General features: G+C 40.0%; 1 protein-coding gene across 10 annotated transcripts in view; it reads left to right on the top strand.

The window, feature by feature from the left end:
- Tlk (Tousled-like kinase) overlaps window positions 1-19,526 on the top strand; it is an 883,856-nt gene that overhangs the window by 530,124 nt on the left and 334,206 nt on the right. For all 10 annotated transcript variants that reach the window (XM_067146736.2, XM_067146743.2, XM_067146741.2 and 7 more), the window contains one exon: window positions 12,866-12,956. In XM_067146736.2, the coding sequence (XP_067002837.1) occupies window positions 12,866-12,956 (91 nt within the window). The remainder of the gene's footprint in view (window positions 1-12,865; window positions 12,957-19,526) is intronic.

A 19,526-nucleotide genomic window follows, 5' to 3' on the forward strand; every position in this document is an offset into this window, starting at 1 on the left:
CCAACGAAGTACTTTATTTTCCTTTCTTTTGCCAATACCACCATTCTTTGAAGGGTGGGAACTCTTCTGTTTTCTCCTCTGATTAATGTTAAGAGATGGACAGTTATCTAGTTTTCGATCTTGGTTCACTCCGATGGTATTTTAAAATTCTCAAAACACCAAGCTCTTGTCTTTATATTTAGTGGCAAGACAAAATTCTGGCACCTCAACATCTCTGAAAAACCGTAAAAGTAGTTAGCAGAACATAAAACAGCGATCACCTCCACATTGAAGGTCTCCTTGTCATCGGTGGTAGAGAGGGAATCTGATGCTCACATGGAGTGAGTTAATAGATTGCTAGGTTGAAGCCATGTATTCAAGATTTCTTCTCCTTACTTTGATAAATGTTCCCAAAAATTGTTATGAATTAGGTTTGTGGTGCAGATTTTATGCGAACATTACTGTTGCACGTTATAAACTTCATATTAGAGCCCGTATTGTCAAAGTATCAACTTGTGAAAATTTGGATTTTATAATTCCACCTTTACAATACTGTAATGAACTTGTGAAAATTTGATTTTATAATTCCACCTTTACAAAACTGTAATTACTGTATACAGTAATTATTATAAAATTATAAAATCCAAAAAATCCAACCTAGTGAGGGGTGGTGGTGGTGGTGGTTATTGTTTTAAGAGGAAGTGCAACTGGGCAACCATCTTCTATATAACACTAATCCGAGAGAGAAAAAATGGAAGGGATCCGACACTTCTAATAATGAAGTTATCGGCCAAAGAAAGACGAGGGCCATGAATGGCATGAAAATGACAGGCTCTCTAGCCCTCCATACGTAATATTGTGGGAGTCGGAAAAGAACAAGAATTGACCAAGTGAGGTCGGAAAAATAGATGAAAGTGAGGGTAAGGGTCCCGTGGTCACCTAACGACACTCCCAAATAGTCTCTCCCCAGGACCCTTTTTAGTCACCTCTCACCAACAGGCAGGGGATACCGTGGGTGTTATTCTACCGCCCCCGTCCACAGGGGGATCCACCTAGTGAGCAAGTGTTGTAATCAAGTTCATGTGAGCTGGGCTGAGTGACTGAGGAGGAAGATCACTGGTCTTCTGAGACGAAGTTGGTAGGTTTGATCCTGGCTCTGCCTGGCGATGTTTGAAGGTGTTCAAATAAGCCAGCCTTGAGTCCAAGTTTTTAGGAAAGGGTTTCTGTGTCCTATGGTGCCTCTGGAGTTGTCGCTGTGAGGCTGCTGGGATTTATATAGCAAGTGCATGTAGTACTAGTGCCCTCGGCAATAGTGACACCAGTTGGTGAACCCTACCTTTATGGAGAGTCCCTATTAGCTACTTCCATGTTAGATAAACATTAGAATGGCTGAATGTTACTTCAGACGTTTTGATTGACAACTCCTAGTACTTCAATTGTCTTGTAGGCCTACTGGTGTACAAATTTGACATTAATTAGACAGGATTAGGAAGGAAGTGTCTCTAGGCTATATATTAGGTGTCATATCGGAAGCTAAAGAAGAATCACTTTCAAGACATGGGATTATGATCCCGTCTTTTTAGCTGTTGCTACCTAGGATGAAAGCAGTTAAATGCAGAATTTTAAATGAAATTTACAAGTAATTCTGTAGTCATTGGGAACACACTTCACTTATTCTGCTGTGCTGGAACTTTTGCTGGCAGCAGTTTGTAACAAAGATATATTTACATCAGGCTGCTGGTGTTCTTGTTGCTTAATGTAAAGGAATTGAGCCATTGTTGTTAACGGTTTAGCATTTGTGAAGTCGGTCTGAAACCTGCGTGAATTTTATGCCTATAGTGTTTGTTGCTGGGCTTGGGAAGGAAGCAGCCAGCCTTGCTGAATTATTATGGAAAATTCTCTCCAAGATGGCCAAAAGCAGGATTTAATCTTATCAGAGGTGATGGTCGAGTTTGAGAGAGTCTCTCATTCTGTCGTAAATTCAGGACAGAATTGGGAATCTATTCTGAAGTTGCATGAATTGGTCAGAATTCTTAATGTAAAATCTTCTTTTGCTGCTTTTTTTTCTTATTTTCTTCTTCTTCTCCTTCTGCTTCATTCTTCTACTTCTTCTTCTTCCAGTTTTCATTGCCCACTGCTCATATAGGTTCTTTTCTTTCAGGTCTTCAGATATTTGTTCCACATGCCTTCTTCTGGGGCTTCTCTTTCGTTTACCCTCAACTCTGTCTTCATTACCATGTTTCCTACATAATCGTCCTCTCTTCTCATGGCATGGCCAAATCATTGCAATCTTGCCTCTTGAATTTTTCCTACTATTTCCCTCTGATGTGTTCGTTTTTTATATGGTCTAATCTGCTTACTCCACACATCCACCTCAACTTCATTTCTGAAGCACTCATTCTGTTGATTTATCCTTTATTCATAGGCAAGCTTTTGCTGCCATGCATCATTGCTGGCTTCACCACTGTCTTGTACACTTCTCCTTTAAGCCTGGCTTACACCTTTCTATCACAGGGTACCCCTGTGGTCTCCTTCCAATCTCATAGGCCTTTTCCAAATCTATAAACACCAGGTGAGGGTCTCTTTGCTTTTCCTGAAACCTTAATTTCCACATTTTTGGGCATCACCTTTGCCTTTAAAAACTTGTACAATTGTACTGCTCCTCCATTATTAATTTGGCATTTCTTCTTGCTGGTAAATTTTTCTCATCAGTTCCCACTACATTTCAACTATTTCCTTACCTAGTGCCTTCCATGCCTCATCTGGGATCCATCAGGGCCAACTGCTTTTCCATTCTTCATTTTTCTCAAGGGTCTCATCACTTTTTTCTCAATATCTCCTGTCACCCCTTCATTGGGTGTCTTATCTTCTTTTTACCTCCTTTCATTTTCTTCACAGCTGTGCGGTCCTGGGTGTGAACTGTGTCGCACATGTGGATTTGGCCCTCTTTTATGGCTGGATGCCCTTCCTGATGCCAATCCTATATGCAGGAATGTATACACCATTCCATGTTCCTGTGGTGGTTGGTAGTGTGGGGTGTTGCCTGAATATGAAGAGTGTTGGGACAAACACAGACATCCAGTCACCGAGCCAGCAGAATTAATCAGATATGATTAACATCCCCAACCTCGCCGGGAATTGAACCTGGGACCCTCTGAACCGAAGGCCTCAGCGCTGACCTTTCAGCCAAGGAGTCAGACATTTTCGTCAGTCATTAATTCTTCAGAATAACTCTTCCAACTATTTTGAATATCTAGCTCTCTTATTAAAACCGCTCCATTTGCCCCCTTGATTTGTTTCACCTAGGTTAATTGTCTCTTGCTGTTCTATTCCTGTGCTTAGCCATCCCATAGAGCTTCTTTCATCCTTCCTTTGTGTTCAGCTTCTAGTACATTTCATTATAAGCTTGGGCGTTTCCATGCTATTCTCTTATTCCTGTACTTTTCATGATCTTCATCTAGACGAGTTTCATCCCTTTTTTTTCTTGGTGCTCCAGCTTCCTGCTCATCTGAATTCCACCATCAGCATTCTTTATTTTCCTACAACTTACCAAGCTTTTCTCTAAGAAAATGCACCCCACAGCATGAATAACCTTTGCCTTATTTTCCCACCGTAGCTGGTCATTTTCTAACTCCCTCGAAACACTATGAGAACTTGCTCTTTTAATTTGGAACCTTTAGTGTAATCCACTTTATTACCTGCTTCATGTTTTTTGCCTTAGTTTTCTTTATTTCCTTGATTTTCATCTGAAGATATAAATGGTGTTCTGGTGCTACATTGTCTCCAGGCATAACGGTGCAGTTTTGTACCTCCTTAACTGCGTAGCTGCTTTAACCGCTTATATGCGTCATGGCATACTGTCCTCTGGTTGTATGAACTGCTTTGAAGCAATTCCAAATTATCACTGTACATTGCGCGAGCTGCTTAATAAGCTAACAATCTTTTCTGAACCTTTCTGTCATCCATCAGGGGTTGGTTGTATGTCTTGCTGATCACGGAATTTAAATTAGGAGTGGGGAATTTGCCTTTAAGATCTTCACCTGTCCCACCTACAGAACACTGCAAGGATTTAAATCTATTAAAGAAACTGTTTACAATAGTGTATGTTGGGTCCACCTTGTCAGTAGACTTTTAATGATTGAAAATTATTCATTCACCCATTCATACATGTTTCAGGAACAATATGCATTCCCTTCATCAGTAAAGATTTAAACAAGTCAATACAGGACCAACTAAAATACCTATTATGGTTAAGTTTATCAACAGTTGAAGAATTTAGCCGAAAATTATATTGCGTGTATGTTGTTAGATTCAAAAGACTGACATTTCAGATGTTCAGTCATAGTGGGCAGTTTGAAATAGCGCGAAAGGTTCGTATTTACTGTTGCTGGTTTGCATGTACACTTTAAGGATAACAGTGAACCTCTAGATATTTTGGAGCATCTGGATGTTGTGCTATGCAAAAGCAAGTACAGAATGAAGAAAAATAATTTTTAACATCTCTTTTTCTGGTGAGGTAGCAGAACTGATAGCATGGGAGGGGGAGAGAGAAAGTGTTAAACTTTTTTGTGTTTCATGTTAACTTCACAAGTATGAAGGATGAGTTTTCCACCTAATCAATACTTTATTTACAAAATGTTTAAAATTATCTACATTAAAACAGTACTGGTTTCGACCCGTAAATATGTTTTAGGCAATTCTCCTGCCCCCTTTGGGCTTTGTTGGCTGCCTGGTTGCGCCTTTAAGATTGACGTTTGTTTTTTCCATTTATTATTATTATTACTATTAGTAGCTATGTTCGGCCTTTTATGGGTTAATATTTAACTTCTTTCGACGTATTTCTAAAGGTTGATTTTCTCCTTTCATCCTGCCGCCGCACGGCTATGGCAACGTGCCTTCCCCGCTTTTCCAGCCAATTGGGCTGGCCTTCCTCCCTTCCCTCCCGTCCACCGCTCGCTTGTCGAGCTACGGACAGAGGTGAGGGACTTGACTTGCCTGATAGCGAGCAGCGGCAGATGTACTCGGTGCCTTGAGTTACGGCGGCTGGTCCGTTTGGGTTTCGAACCCTGTCTTGTCCATGGTGTGGAGGTAAGCTCTTCTACTAGATAAAACTGATGTACTAGCGCGGGGTAGAACGAAGGGAGGATCTCACTATTGGGATTCCGAAATATTCAGTCCTACGATATGAGTGTACCCAGTGCCTTTTAATGTTATTGTATACGGGCAGGCACCTTCAAAATTAGCTGCCACCTCCATCGTCATTGGTTAAGGATAATAGATTCTCTGCTATTGTATGTACTGAGTGCTTTTGAATGGAGGGCAGTTGAATGGTTGAATTTTGTTTTTAATGTTCTGGCTCAATGCCCAGTATGAATGTACTTAGTTCACAGCCTGAGGCTCTCTTGAGATTTAAACTATATTGTACGTGTTAACACGCAGTGGAAGCGTGCTGGGCCCATAATCCAGAGGTCCGTGGATCGAAACCATGCTCTGCTACCACTCTGTACCCCTGCGTAGGTTTACAAACATCCCCACAGGGGAGGGAGTGAAGGAAAAAGCGCACGGGCCTGGGCCTGTTTCAAGCAGTCCGGTGGGCAATCAACCCCAGACTGAAAAGGAAAATGGGAATCACGTCTCTCAACAAGGGAAGAAGGGTCGGCTGGAATGGAAACCGACTCCCGACCTAGTCAGAGCTCTGCGGAACGATTAGGACACCGCCTCGCCATGTGTCCCGCTAATCCACATCGAAAGCAGACGACTCCCGATAACCCCGTGTGATTCCTCTCTCTACCACCGGCACTAGGCGAAGAATTGGTGGAAGTACGAGAAGGACATCGATTACGCAAATGATCTATTGCCCCATAGGCGTAACACTTCCTAACAAGAGCAGGTTTCCCAGACGAGGGTGGCTGAGTACGTTGGTCTGACAAAGGTACATTCGACTCGCGGAGAGAGTCGGCGTGCCGAACTCCCTCGGCAGATACCATCCCAACCTTGAGTTCGCTAAATGTACGAGGGCGAGTAGCAAAACACACATAAGACCGATAATTAGGGGAGATGCCCTCCACGATCGTAGACACCATTTGCTCTTCAGAGTAACCAAGTGCGAACACCCGAGCATAAAATTTAATATCCGAAATAAAATCAGACAAGCTCTCCTCTAAACGCTGCACTCTAAAATAATGTTTCTGAATTAAGGAATTGAGCGCACGTGCAGGAATAAAATAGGTCAACAAGTTCGCATGGAACTCGTGCAAGGAAGTTTGGGCCGCTATGGCATGAACGATTTTATCAGCTAACACACCGGTGGCATAGGGGTAAATAATTTGGAGGACCTGTACGTTCGACATTCCGAAGACCAAGGCATGGTCCTGGAATTCGACCAAAAATCGAAGGAACACCACAACCTCACTCGCCGAACTGACCGAATAACAAGAAGCCTTTTTTAACACCAGACTCAAGGGGTGAGGAAGACTAGAAAACTCTGCGTTATAGAGCACCGAAGTAGACTGCTGATCCTTGCCTGAAAGGTCATCACGATCTCTTAATGGAGGCGTAGACAAAGCCCGACTGCCCATTTAACTCAACTCCGTCAACTGCCTTATTCGACTCACCTTCAGCCGCAGTAACGGAAAGGCAAGTATTCTGAGATTTAGCTGACAACCTCATCAACCATGAATCAACCTTCTCTAATTAGGTGGACGTTTCAGATTGCAATGCCTCAACCTGACCCTTAAGGTCATCTTTAAGTTCTAAGGAGAGCAAATATTCGATCCTATGTAAATAGTGGCTCAGACGACCTTGAACCCTCTTTAACTGATGAACCGAAGCAATATCAGTTTCCAAAAAATCCATGACTGAGATGATCTCAGTTAAGTTTGCCCGGATCAAGGACGTCGCCCCACCGACCTCGCTATCAGTATAAACAGGCACAGTAATAGGTTTATCAAGGTTCGACCTTAATAAATTCTCATCGCTTTTCACAGTTCCTTTTGACTCCAAATTCCTAATGAGCAGTTCATACAATAACTCTTCCTTTCACAAGGCCCCCGGATAAGAGACATCTCGAGCCGCCATAATGCTCTAACACTGTTAGACCCACAGGTCGAAAGAATTCCAAGAGTGCACTCAAAGATAAACGGAATAATACTCGAATTGAAACCAGGCCCATTCAACCACGCTCTGCTACCACTCTGTACCGCTGTGTAGGTTTACAAACATCCTCACAGGGGAAGGAATGAAGGAAAAAGCGCACGGGCCTGGGCCTGTTTCAAGCTAACATTCCTTTTTGCAAATAACCACATTTATTTTCAATACAAATGCCCTTAGTGGGTTTTCCTTTAGCGTGTTAACACGTACAATATAGTTTAAATCTGGAGAGAGCCTCAGGCTGTGAACTAAGTACATTCATACTGGGCATTGAGCCAGAACATTAAAAACAAAATTCAACCATTCAACTGCCCTCCGTTCAAAAGCACTCAGTACATACAATAGCAGAGAATCTATTATCCTTAACCAATGACGATGGAGGTGACAGCTAATTTTGAAGGTGCCTGCCCGTATACAATAACAATTTTGAAGGTGCCTGCCCGTATACAATAACATTAAAAGGCACTGGGTTACACTCATATCGTAGGACTGAATATTTCGGAATCCCAATAGTGAGATCCTCCCTTCGTTCTACCCCGCGCTAGTACATCAGTTTTATCTAGTAGAAGAGCTTACCTCCACACCATGGACAAGACAGGGTTCGAAACCCAAACGGACCAGCCGCCGTAACTCAAGGCACCGAGTACATCTGCCGCTGCTCGCTATCAGGCAAGTCAAGTCCCTCACCTCTGTCCGTAGCTCGACAAGCGAGCGGCGGACGGGAGGGAGGGGAGGAAGGCCAGCCCAATTGGCTGGAAAAGCGGGGAAGGCACGTTGCCATAGCCGCACAGCGGCAGGATGAAGGGAGAAAATCAACCTTTAGAAATACGTCGAAAGAAGTTTACTATTAACCCATAAAAGGCCGAACATAGCTATTAATAGTAATAATAATAATAAATGGAAAAAACAAACGTCAATCTTAAAGGCGCAACCAGGCAGCCAACAAAGCCCAAAGGGGGCAGGAGAATTGCCTAAAACATACGGCACAGTCATCATCAGCTGTCGGTGAACCTGCTTAATAGCGATTGTACATAAAACATTATTAAAAACTAATTTAACGCGAATGCCTTATTCTAATATAATACTACTGTTAATACATATGGTACAATTATAGGACTTTGACTTGGAGTTACATTCAAAAATCTATACTGTTGCCAACATTACGTCAAACAAGATACATATATACACGTGGTACTATGAAGGGCTTTGGCATGCTGGAGTTCCTTGAATGTCACATATTCCAAAAATTGTATAGCTGAGGTTGAAAATATAGTTCTTATAGAATAAAGGATCACTGAGGTTTTGGTGTCAAGTTCAAATATCTATGCAGTATTCCAGCATTCTGTCCACTGTTGTATAGATACAATCAAGGTGCGTTGTTGGGCCGCAATTTTGCCGGGAACGTAGTAGACTGAGGTTTTGTAGCTTGTTTAACAGATACTATGTTCATTCTTAGTGTATGTTGTTGCTGATACATGCTAGCTTTCAGGATCCTTCTTGAGGCATATCATGCTATGGATGAAATTTTGAAACTAAAGAAAGTAGGTTGATATAACTGCCCTCTTCATACTTGCATTTATGCTCAGGTAAATTCAAAAATCTGAGAAAGAAAAAGGAAGTAGGAATTAGAAAAACTGATAGAGTGTGCCTGCTAAATGGTTTGTGTGCTATAGAGTGTTTGTTACTTACGTGTGGGCTGGATATGTCTTCAAGTATAGTCGGGAGTGTGCTGCACACTGTTGCGTGTATGTCGTGTGGCTGTTGTGTTCAGATTGAGAGGTGGTGGGGAGGGGGAAGCAGCCTCTGGAGGGGGTGGGGTGGGGTGTGCCTTCTGGGTTGTGTGTGGGTTTGTGCCTGTTGATTCTTTTTAAATATATATCTTTTAGAATGGGAATGTTTGTTTTATCTGTGATTTCATTTAAGTTAAGGTTGGGATTAGCGTATTGGTCCATATTGTAAATATGTTGAAAGATAGTCCGCCTAGTCAATACTATTCATTTATTTACCTTTCACCTTAACATCTAGTACATGTTTCGAGAATATTATGCATTCTCTTCCTCAGCTAGTGGATTAAAATTCAGTATACAATAAGACCTGACTAAAATACGGGGGCCCCCATTAAAATTCAAAACAATGAGTATGACAATGTGACACTTAAAAATTTTGGATAGTACAAACATAGAATTAAAATCCCATTTTGTCAAGTACAAATTAAAAACACAATATAGTCTAATTAATGTCTAATTAAATACAACGTCTTGTGATGATATGAATTCACAGTGTCCTCGAAGTTGCCTTGCGTAGTTCAAAAATGTTGAGTTAAGGATGAATGAAATTGCATTAAAACTTGAAGTCCTGCTGATATCCACCGTTAATGGGTGTTAACATGATGTCTATTTAAATTAAAATATTGGACACAGCGTCGTATAATGATGTGAAATTACGGTGTCCTAGGAATTATAATACTATCTTGCGTAGTTCAATTGGATTTGTACAAGAATAAATGAAGTTGCGTTAAAACTTTGGAGTCCTGCCATTATCTTCGGTTGATAGATGTATTATGCAGCCAGGTTGAAAATAGGTTAAAGTGGTCAGTGTGATGATGTAAATATTACGTGTGGCATGCATGTGTTAGATAGATGATGTTGTATGGCAGTTGCCATACAACATCAGGTGCCTCAACATCTTATGCTTGTGCTCTTTGACATGTTGCCCTAATGTTGCCTAATATCGAGAATGATGTGGAAATTGTTATTGAGATATGTCAGATAAGGAATTACAATAATACAATTAATTAAGGTTACTACTGATGAAAAATTATAGTGTGTGGATAATAACAAAAAAAATATATCAACTTATAACGTAAAGAATATATCTACAACTAGCTTAAAGAAAAACTTACTCAATTAACTAGTATGTTACGATCTGAGTGTACTAAAATCGATGTTACTATGTAGTCTTTTTCTATGAACAGTCTATAGCCTTAAATGAGAGTAGTAAGAACATAAGTGGGATACCCTAAGAACTTAAATCTAGTACGTCATTTTTGGTTTTATTCACACGTCATTCACTCTTACATTCATTCGAGTCAGCTGTATGTACTCTGGAGGAATGTACGGTAGGCTGTTTTAAATGTCCTAGATGAGCAAGACTTTTTATTATCATCCGGGATCGTATTCCATAACCTCGTAGCAGAGACCAGAAATGAATGGCTGTAGGTATTCGTTCGATGCGGTGCTATTTCAAGTAGTGATCGGGAACGAGTGTTAATTTCGTGGAACGAAGAAAGAAGCCTAAATTTGGACGATAGGTAGGTGGGGCTGTTTGAAGAAAGCAACTGATAGACAAGGGTCATTTGGTGCGTTTTTCTACGGTCATTTAAACGTAGCCATCACAACTTTTTTTAGTATGGTGTTATATGAGCATCATGTCGGAGCTGGAAGGCATATCGAATGCAAGAGTTCTGTACACGTTGTAGCTTTGTTGCTTGTTCACAGGTTAGATCAGTCAGTAAACTGTCACAGTAGTTTTTCCATTCTTCTGTAAATAATACCTGTTAAAATTATGCAGGCATGAGATACTAAACTAATAATGCGATAGTTTTCACACCTTTCAGCACCGGCTTTCTTGGGAATAGGTATAACAACATTTTGCTGAAAGTCGGATGGGACTTCTCCTGTCTCATATATCTTACACACTAAATGGAATAACCTTGCCATGCTGGTTTCTCCTAAGGCATTCTGTAATTCAGAGGGAATGTCATCAATTCCAGGTGCCTTGTTCCTATTTCGATCGCTCACAGCTCTGTCAAATGCTGACCTAAAAATTGGGTCTCCCATTTCATCAGCGTTAACAGCCTCTTCTTGTTCCACAACCAAATTATCTACATCTTTACCTTGATACAACTGTTGGATATGTTCCTGCCATCTTTCTGCTTTGTCTCCTTTCTCTAGAAGTGGCTTTCCATCTGAGCTCTTAATATTCATACACCTAGATTCCCTTTCTCCAAATGTTTCCTTGATTTTCCTGTATGCAGCATCTACCTTTCCTAGGACCATACAACCTTCAACATTCTTGCACTTCTCCTTCAGCCATTCTTCCTTAGCTACCTTGCACTTTATATCCACTTGATTCTTTAAATCGCCTGTATTCTTTTCTGCCCTCTTCATTTCTAGCATTCTTGTATTTTCGTCGTTCATCAATCAGGTCTAGTATCTCCTGAGTTATCCACTGATTCTTAGTTGATATTTTCTTCCTTCCTAACATTTCTTCCGCAGCCCTGCTAACTTCAATTTTTAATGACTATTCACTCTTCCTCTATTGTGTTTCTTTCAGCCTTTTCATTTAATCCTTTTGCAACATGTTCCTTGAAACAATCCCTCACGCTATTTTCTTTCAACTTGTCTAGATCACATCTTTTTGCATTCTTTCCTTTCTTCAATTTCTTCAGCTTCAGATGGCATTTCATGACCAACAAGTTGTGGTCAGAGTCCACGTCTGCTCTTGGGAAAGTTTTGCAATCCACCACCTGGTTTCTGAATCTCTGCCTAATCATAATGAAGTCTATTTGATACCTTAAAGTGTCTCCAGGTCTCGTGCACGTATACAGCCGTCGTTTGTGGTGTTTGAACCAAGTATTGGCAAGGACTAAATTATGAACAGTGCAGAATTCAACCAGCCGATTTCCTCTTTCGTTCCTTTGTCCCAATCCAAATTCTCCTACAGTATTACCTTCTCTTCCTTGGCCTACCACTGCATTCCAGTCTCCCATCACAATTAGATTCTCATCACCTTTTACATATTGTATTAAATCTTCTTCTATCTCTTCATATGTTCTTTCAATTTCCTCATCATCCACTGAGCTAGTAGGCATACAGAGCTGCACTATTGTGGTGGGCATTGGTTTGGTGTCTATCTTGACGACATTAATTCTTTCACTATGCTGGTCATAGTAGCTTACCCGCTGCCCTATTTTCTTTTTCATTATTAAACCAACTCCTGCATTTCCTCTGTTTGATTTTGTGTTTATAATTTGGTCGTTGCCTGACCAAAAATCCTGATCTTCCTGCCAACGTACTTCACACCAACTACACCTAACTTTAAGTCTATCCATCTCCCTTTTCGGATTCTCTAATCTAGCACAACGATTCAAACTTCTAACATTCCACGCTCTGACTCGCAGAATGTCAGTATCCATCTTCCTGATGATCACCCCCTCTCGTGTAGTCCCCACCCGGAGATCCGAATGGGGGACTAGTTTACCTCCGGAATATTCTACCCCGGAGGAAGCCATCATCAGTACATCATTCATACAGAGAGAGCTGCATGTCTTCGGGAGTTAGTTACGGCTGTAGTTTCCCGTTGCTTTCAGCCATGTAGCAGTATCAACACAGCTAAGCCTTGTAGAGTATTATTACAAGACCATATCAGTCAATCATCTAGACTGCCGCCCTTGCAACTTCCGAAAGGCTGCTACCCCCCTTTCGATGAACCATTCCTTAGTCTGGTCTCTCAACAGATACCCATCCGATATGGTTGCACCTGCGGCTCGGCTATCTGCTTCATTGGGACGCGCAAGCCTCCCCACCGCGGCAAGGTCACATGGTTCGCAGGGGAGGATCTTCATGATATGTCCAAAAAATCCCAGTCTCCTCTTACGCATAATATCTGTAATGGGTTCTAGCTCGTTTAATTTAAGGTTATAGTTTTAATAGATGCTCTGGTATTTTTGTTGTAGATGTCAGCTGGTTCTCAAATTCAGATGGCACCTCAAACAACCGTCAATTCGGGCCAGCCAGTTCATAGTCAGGACTCCAATATGAGTACTGGTAAGTGATTGACTTTATTATTACACATCATATTTAATGATAAATTGATCAATATTGAATACAGTTAATTTAGATGTTTAACTAAGACCCATCGGATTCATAACTGGTATGGCCTGAATGGTAACTTCCGGACTGTCAAGAAAATTGCAGTGTGCTACTTGTACTTGGCTGCTTTTGGGCTTTTTTCAGTAACTTCATGCTTTTTCTGAGCAGTAAAGTAATGTCTCTTAATTCTATTGCTCAGTCAGTCTTAATAAATTTCATGTAAGTTGGAAGGCGTATTTCAATTCTAACTACTAGCAGAGTAATCTAAACATAAATATTTTGTGGAAAATTACCATGTACTTTTTTATAGGAGCATATTTCAGTTTATGGGTGTACATAGGTTCTACTCTTGAAGCACTTAGTAAAGTGCTGTTCATTGGATAGAGAGGGATTCAGGGACATAACATGATGATTAAGGGGAAAAGTATGAGAACTGTGGTCCATCATTCAAATGACACAGCAGTCAGTTACTTGTATTATGTGTGAAATTCTGAGTTATTCTTTAGTGATTTGTAGAATTGAAGTGGTATGCATAAAGTGGACCGGCCCGTGTTTTGAAGGTTTTGTGTACGAGAAAAATACATACTCTGTTCACAGTATTGTTGGTTTTACATCACCCACAAGATTTTATTTTACTGCTATTTATTTATTTATTATATATCATGATAGTTTGAATCCTATTTTATATGAGTATATTAGGGTTATAGTTTTGATCAGTTTTTTAATTATTGGTCCTTGAGCCAAAAATTAAGAAACTAAAATATTGAAGATGTGATGAATGAACCTAAAGAACTGTTTGTAGCAGCAGAATTTCCTAAACAGATGGTATAATGGCTTTGAAGGTTCCACATTACAATTGTTTAGGTGACACCCAAGTTTGAATATTGTCCTTCCAAAAATGGCACAGTCGAACAGTAAATGGTACACTGTGAAGATCCACAAAAACACAAGTAATCGCCTGCAATGCTAATTTTTAAGCGTTCAAAGTAGCACTTAAACTTTCCATGGCTGGAGTGAAACTGAGCGAGAATGAATTCAGGCACTAATGTTTTGTACTGGAGTCAGCTATATATGTCAGGGAAAAAAATAATTTCCCTTGTGACAGACACTTCAGTACTTGATGTCCAGAGGTTGTTCCTCTGTCTTATTAGATGTGGTTTGATTTGGGGTTTTGCATAGCTTGGGGGTGATTTCTTGTAGGTGATTTCTGAGTTGGATGAGGAGGCTGCTTTTGCGAGGATGTCTTGCCTTTTCCTTTCCAGGAGAACCAGTGTGTCCTTGGATCCAGGAAAGACAGATGTGGGGAACTGCTTGCAGCTATTGGATTGACATTGTGATTGTCGTTGATTTGACTACTATCATGTTCAACTTTGTGTAAAATAGTGGTATAAATAACTTCAAAGTTTTCCAGTGTGTCAAAAACAGCGTTGCTCAGCAGGATGTCAGTTGAAGCTAGCCCTGTGCGGCCGGACTCTCTTGTTGGAAATGCAGGCAGCTTATGATCAAGCGAGAGAGTGAACACATTCAGTATGGCACGGGAGTATGTTGGGTTGTGACTATGAAGTTCTCCTGGCATGATTCCACAAAATGTTGAGTACAATATTTAAAGAAAAAGTCTTTATAAAAATACTTGGGTTCGATGCTTACTACTCTTGATATCAATTGGTAAGTTTAATTTTTCTATTTTTACACATTCAAAGAAAACGGAGACATTACAAATTTTGTGTTACAATATACTAATCAATCTATTACAGAACTATTTAAAATATTTTTACTCTAGTCCGCCTTGTCAATACACCTTATAATGATAAAAAACTATTTATTTTACTATACATGTTTCAGGAAAATCATCCATTCATTTCATCAGTGATGTCAGTACAAAGAATAAAACAATAGAACACTATCTTTCATTGTTTTACAATTTAAAGAAGTATTGTGTCCTAATTCACCATATCATTGAATAAAGAAACTAATGAAACATTATGAACTATATTCATTGATATGGTGAATTAGGACACAATACTTCTTTAAATTGTAAAAAACAAGAGAGTGTTATATTGTTTTATTCTTTGAACTGACATCACTGATGAGGGAATGGATGATTTTCCTGAAACATGTATAGTAAAATAAATAGTTTTCTATCATTATAAGGTGTATTGACAAGGCGGTCTCAAGTAACTCTATTTTAAATAGTTCTGTAATAGATTCAGACAAGGCAATACAGGATCAAACAACCATATTTACCTATTATGGTTAAGTTTATCAACATATAGATATCATATGATATAAACTTGGTATTGAATAGGTGGACCTTTATTTTAATTTCTTACTGATGACAATATACAAGAGTTGAAGCATGCAAGCTACGATTTATAATTTCTTGGATGGGAATTATAGAATTTCTACTAAGAAAAGTAAAATTCCTGTTATTCATTCGGTAAAACACAATATATTTACATAACTCAACAAGTGTAATGCTTGAGTGTGCACAGTGTTGTGTTACTGTGCGACTTTCCCTTTTTACCGAGTTTTTCAAAATAGTGTTTAAAACATCGTTAGACATCCATTGATAATAGCTAACCTTTAAATAACGAGGGAGTTTCATCACTAGTGAAGACACAGATATTTGCTATCCAAGAACAACCATCTTGTAAATGCAATAGCAAGTAGATATACAGTAGGTCTTCAAATAAATAATGACCACTAATGTTATTTTTCTTGTAAACATGATTGGGTTGTTGAATTTCAGATCATTTAAACCAACTACAATCCACAGATTATCCACTTATTATATTGATGATGATGATGATGATGATGATGCTTGTTGTTTAAAGGGTGCTAACATCTAGGTCATTGGCCCCACTTATTATATTAGTCGGAATATTTCTAAAGCATATCATACTTAAAAAATAATAGTGGAAATTGTAATGCATTGCGTAGAGTTATGTTATACTTCAGCTTTTCCCAGTTATTTGTTTGGTCGCTGGGTCCACCCAGGCTCATTTTGGTTCTGGCCAAGGGTTTAAGACTGGATGCCCTTCCTGACGCCACTTGGTTCTTGAGATGAAAATCCCGACCCAGGATTGACCAGGATTTGAACCACAGCCGTCCGGGTGGGAAGCCACAGCTATGCCACTGAGCTAATCACGGCCCCCAATGCATTCCGTAGAGTATCACAATATTTTTGAAGTACCGGTAAAGGGAGAAAAGGTACTACAAACGAGACTGAACGTTTGAAATGAAAATCTGAAGAAGTTTGGAATGGTAATTAGTAAAAAGAAAACTGTAGTCATGCACTGTGGAAAAGAGAAAATGAGAAGCCAAGTGGACATAGACGGAGAATGGTTAGAGAATGTAGAACAGTTTACATATCTGGGTAGCATTATTATTGGAAGTAATGAAATCAACCCTGAAATTAATAACAGATTAAATAAAGGTACAACATTTTATCATCAAGTCAGAGAGCTTTTATGGGATGACAAAGTACCCAAGAGAACGAAATTAACATTATATAAACAGTATTTCATACCATACGGACTAGAAACGCTGGTAACTAATAAGAGACGAGATAGTAAGATCCAAGCAGTAGAAATGAAATTTTTAAGGACATTGGTTAAAAAGACAAGAAGAGATAGAATTCAAAATATTAAAATCAGAGAAGAGCTAAATATAGAACCGTTAGTACAGAACATACAGAAAGCAAAATTGAGATGGTTCGGATATGTAAAAATAATGGGAAAGCAACGGGTAGCAAGAAGGGAATTAGAAACAGAAGTTAGGAAAAGAGACAAGTTGGAAGACCGAGAAGGAGGTGGATGGATCAGATTTGGAAGGACATTACAGAAGCTGGTTTAGATGTGGTGGAAGTAATGGAGCAGGAAAAGTGGAAGGACAGAAAGGAGTGGAGGAAGCTTGTTTTTTTTTTTCTTTACGTCGCACTGACACAGATAGGTCTTATGGCGACGATGGGACAGGAAAGGGCTAGGAGTGGGAAGGAAGCGGCCGTGGCCTTAATTAAGGTACAGCCCCAGCATTCGCCCAGTGTGAAAGTGGGAAACCACGGAAAACCATCTTCAGGGCTGCCGATAGTGGGATTCGAACCTACTATCTCCCGAATACTGGATACTGGCCGCACTTAAGCGACTGCAGCTATCGAGCTCGGTGGAAGCTCGTTAACCACACCCGGATGACTGGATTGGGACATTGATGATGATGATAGGACCTATGCATAAACAGAACATAAATAATGAATTTTTTACAAAGTAAGTTATATTGAAAATGCCATTGATTTCTGTCCACTGGAAAGAAAAAGTCCAACTATTCCCCTAGTACTCATATGAACATTCACCAATCATTGACATTCTCAGCTTGTGATGTAACTACAACATTGCTATATTGCAATTTAATTCTTTACTGCTCTTTACTTCTTCTGGTTCCATCTCCTCATGGAATTTTGGGAATCATCATTGAGTAAATGATAATATTTTGTGTTTTCTGTATCAAAGTTGCCGTACAATGGATGTCAAACCACTGTCGGAAGGTTGTGCATCGAAGATAATGCTCTCTGCCCATATATATGTTTTCCTTCTATCTTCTCTTCTTTGGTTGCAGTCCGGCTCCATGGTTGAATGGTTAGTGTGCTGGCCTTTCATCACAGGGGTCCCGGGTTCGATTTCCGGCAGGTTCTGGAATTATAACCATCATTGGTTAATTTGGCTGGCATGGGGGCTGGGTGTATGTGTCGTCTTCTTAATCATTTCATCTTCATCACGACGCGCAGGTCGCCTACGGGAGTCAAACGAAAAGACCTGCACCTGGCGAGCCGAACATGTCTTCTGGCACTCCCGGTACTAAAAGCCGTACGCCATTTCATTTCTTTGGTTCCTTATATCAGGCTGTATTTCTCATTTCAGAAGGTGTGAACAAAATAGGTTGCTTTCTTGCATTTTACATTGGTTAAGACTTGACATGATATCTTGGCTTGATGGGGTACCTGGTCTACCCATAGGACCTTGAACATTCTGTGATACATCCGCATTTCAAATGCCTGTAGTCAGTTCATTAGTATCCACCCTCTGATACCTTACGCGGTATTGGGAGTGTTACAAGTTTTGAATCGTAGGTCATGGTTGCATTCAAAGAAGTTTTAATTTCAGAAACACACTACTTGTTATTCCTACATTCAGATGCCATTTCTGTGTTTACCAGCATCCTAGGTACTTTGTGATACCAATGACCTTTGCCTCTGATGTGATAGCATTCACAATTTTCTGCTTGCTGATAACCACAAATTTTGTTTTCTGAATGACTATTTTAAGGCTGATTTCCTTGCTTACTTCATTGATTCTCTTCAGAGGGAATTGAAAGTCTTCCAAATTGTTGGCAAGTGTCACGGTGTCCTTTGCATAGCAGATAGTGTTTATTTGTTTTCTGTTGATTTTGATTTCTTCATCAACTTCATCTAGGGCAATTAAACTAAATAGTTTCAGAGTGTAAGTTAAAAAGGACTGGGGAGATGATGCAACGTAGTCTCACACCATTATGTATAATGATTTCTTCAGTAACATGGTCCTCAGTTTGGTTTGGTTTCAGTAAAGCTTCCTGATGATGTTTACATCTTTACTGTTATGCCTATTTGTTTCGGGTGATGTGTGAGATTATCACGTCTTATATTGTCAAAAAGCTTTTGCATAATCAAGCAGTATACAGAAAGAACACCGAATGGAACACACAATACTACTGGATGAGCAGAATAAAGCGGAACCGCTCCATCTTGTGCGTGGGAGTTCCTGAGTGCGATGGTCGGCCGGTGACGAAATCCAGTGTCAGATGTACTCAAGGTACCGCGCCAGGTCTCAGTCTTTATTGAACGTTTGCAAACGTGGCACATGTCTCGTTGGTGACATTGGTACAGTGTGTGGATTCAGTGAAATGGCTCAGGTGGCTCAATCGGGTATTGGTATTCTGTTTCCCTAAGAGTATTCATTTACAATTCATACGTTCGCAGAGGTGCCAACTGTTACAGATTGTCCGTAATATTACGGATTTCACCTCACGATTACGAAATTACGGTCAAATGGGAAATTATTACGGAAAAGCTGACATGATCAGGAGAAAATAATTTTCTACGAAAAAAGGAAAAGAAGGAAAAAGGCTCGAAGGCATTGAACATTTCTCCTAAATTGTCCTCGTTTCAATGCTTGTGAGTTGGCAACGATACTTATTCGATCGTGACTATCTTTTGCTACCCATAAGCGCTGTAAAATTCATTGTGAATGAAGGAGCTCAGGGGCTGTTCTTCTCCACTGTAAATCCTTCAATAATGTTGTATTTGCTGTGCTAAGTGTTTCTGACAGTTGACAGAAAGATTGAGAAAGAAGAAAGAGAGAAAGAAGCACATCTGCACTGGAATCGCTTATAGTTCAGAAGACGAAAATGTCATCGCAGTGGGAAGGATGCTTCAAGAAGAACTACACTGAAAAGAGTGAGGAACAAGCTGCAAGGAATGTTTCATCACAGAACTAA

Source organism: Anabrus simplex, chromosome 5, assembly GCF_040414725.1.
Source record: "Anabrus simplex isolate iqAnaSimp1 chromosome 5, ASM4041472v1, whole genome shotgun sequence".
NCBI lineage: Eukaryota > Metazoa > Arthropoda > Insecta > Orthoptera > Tettigoniidae > Anabrus > Anabrus simplex.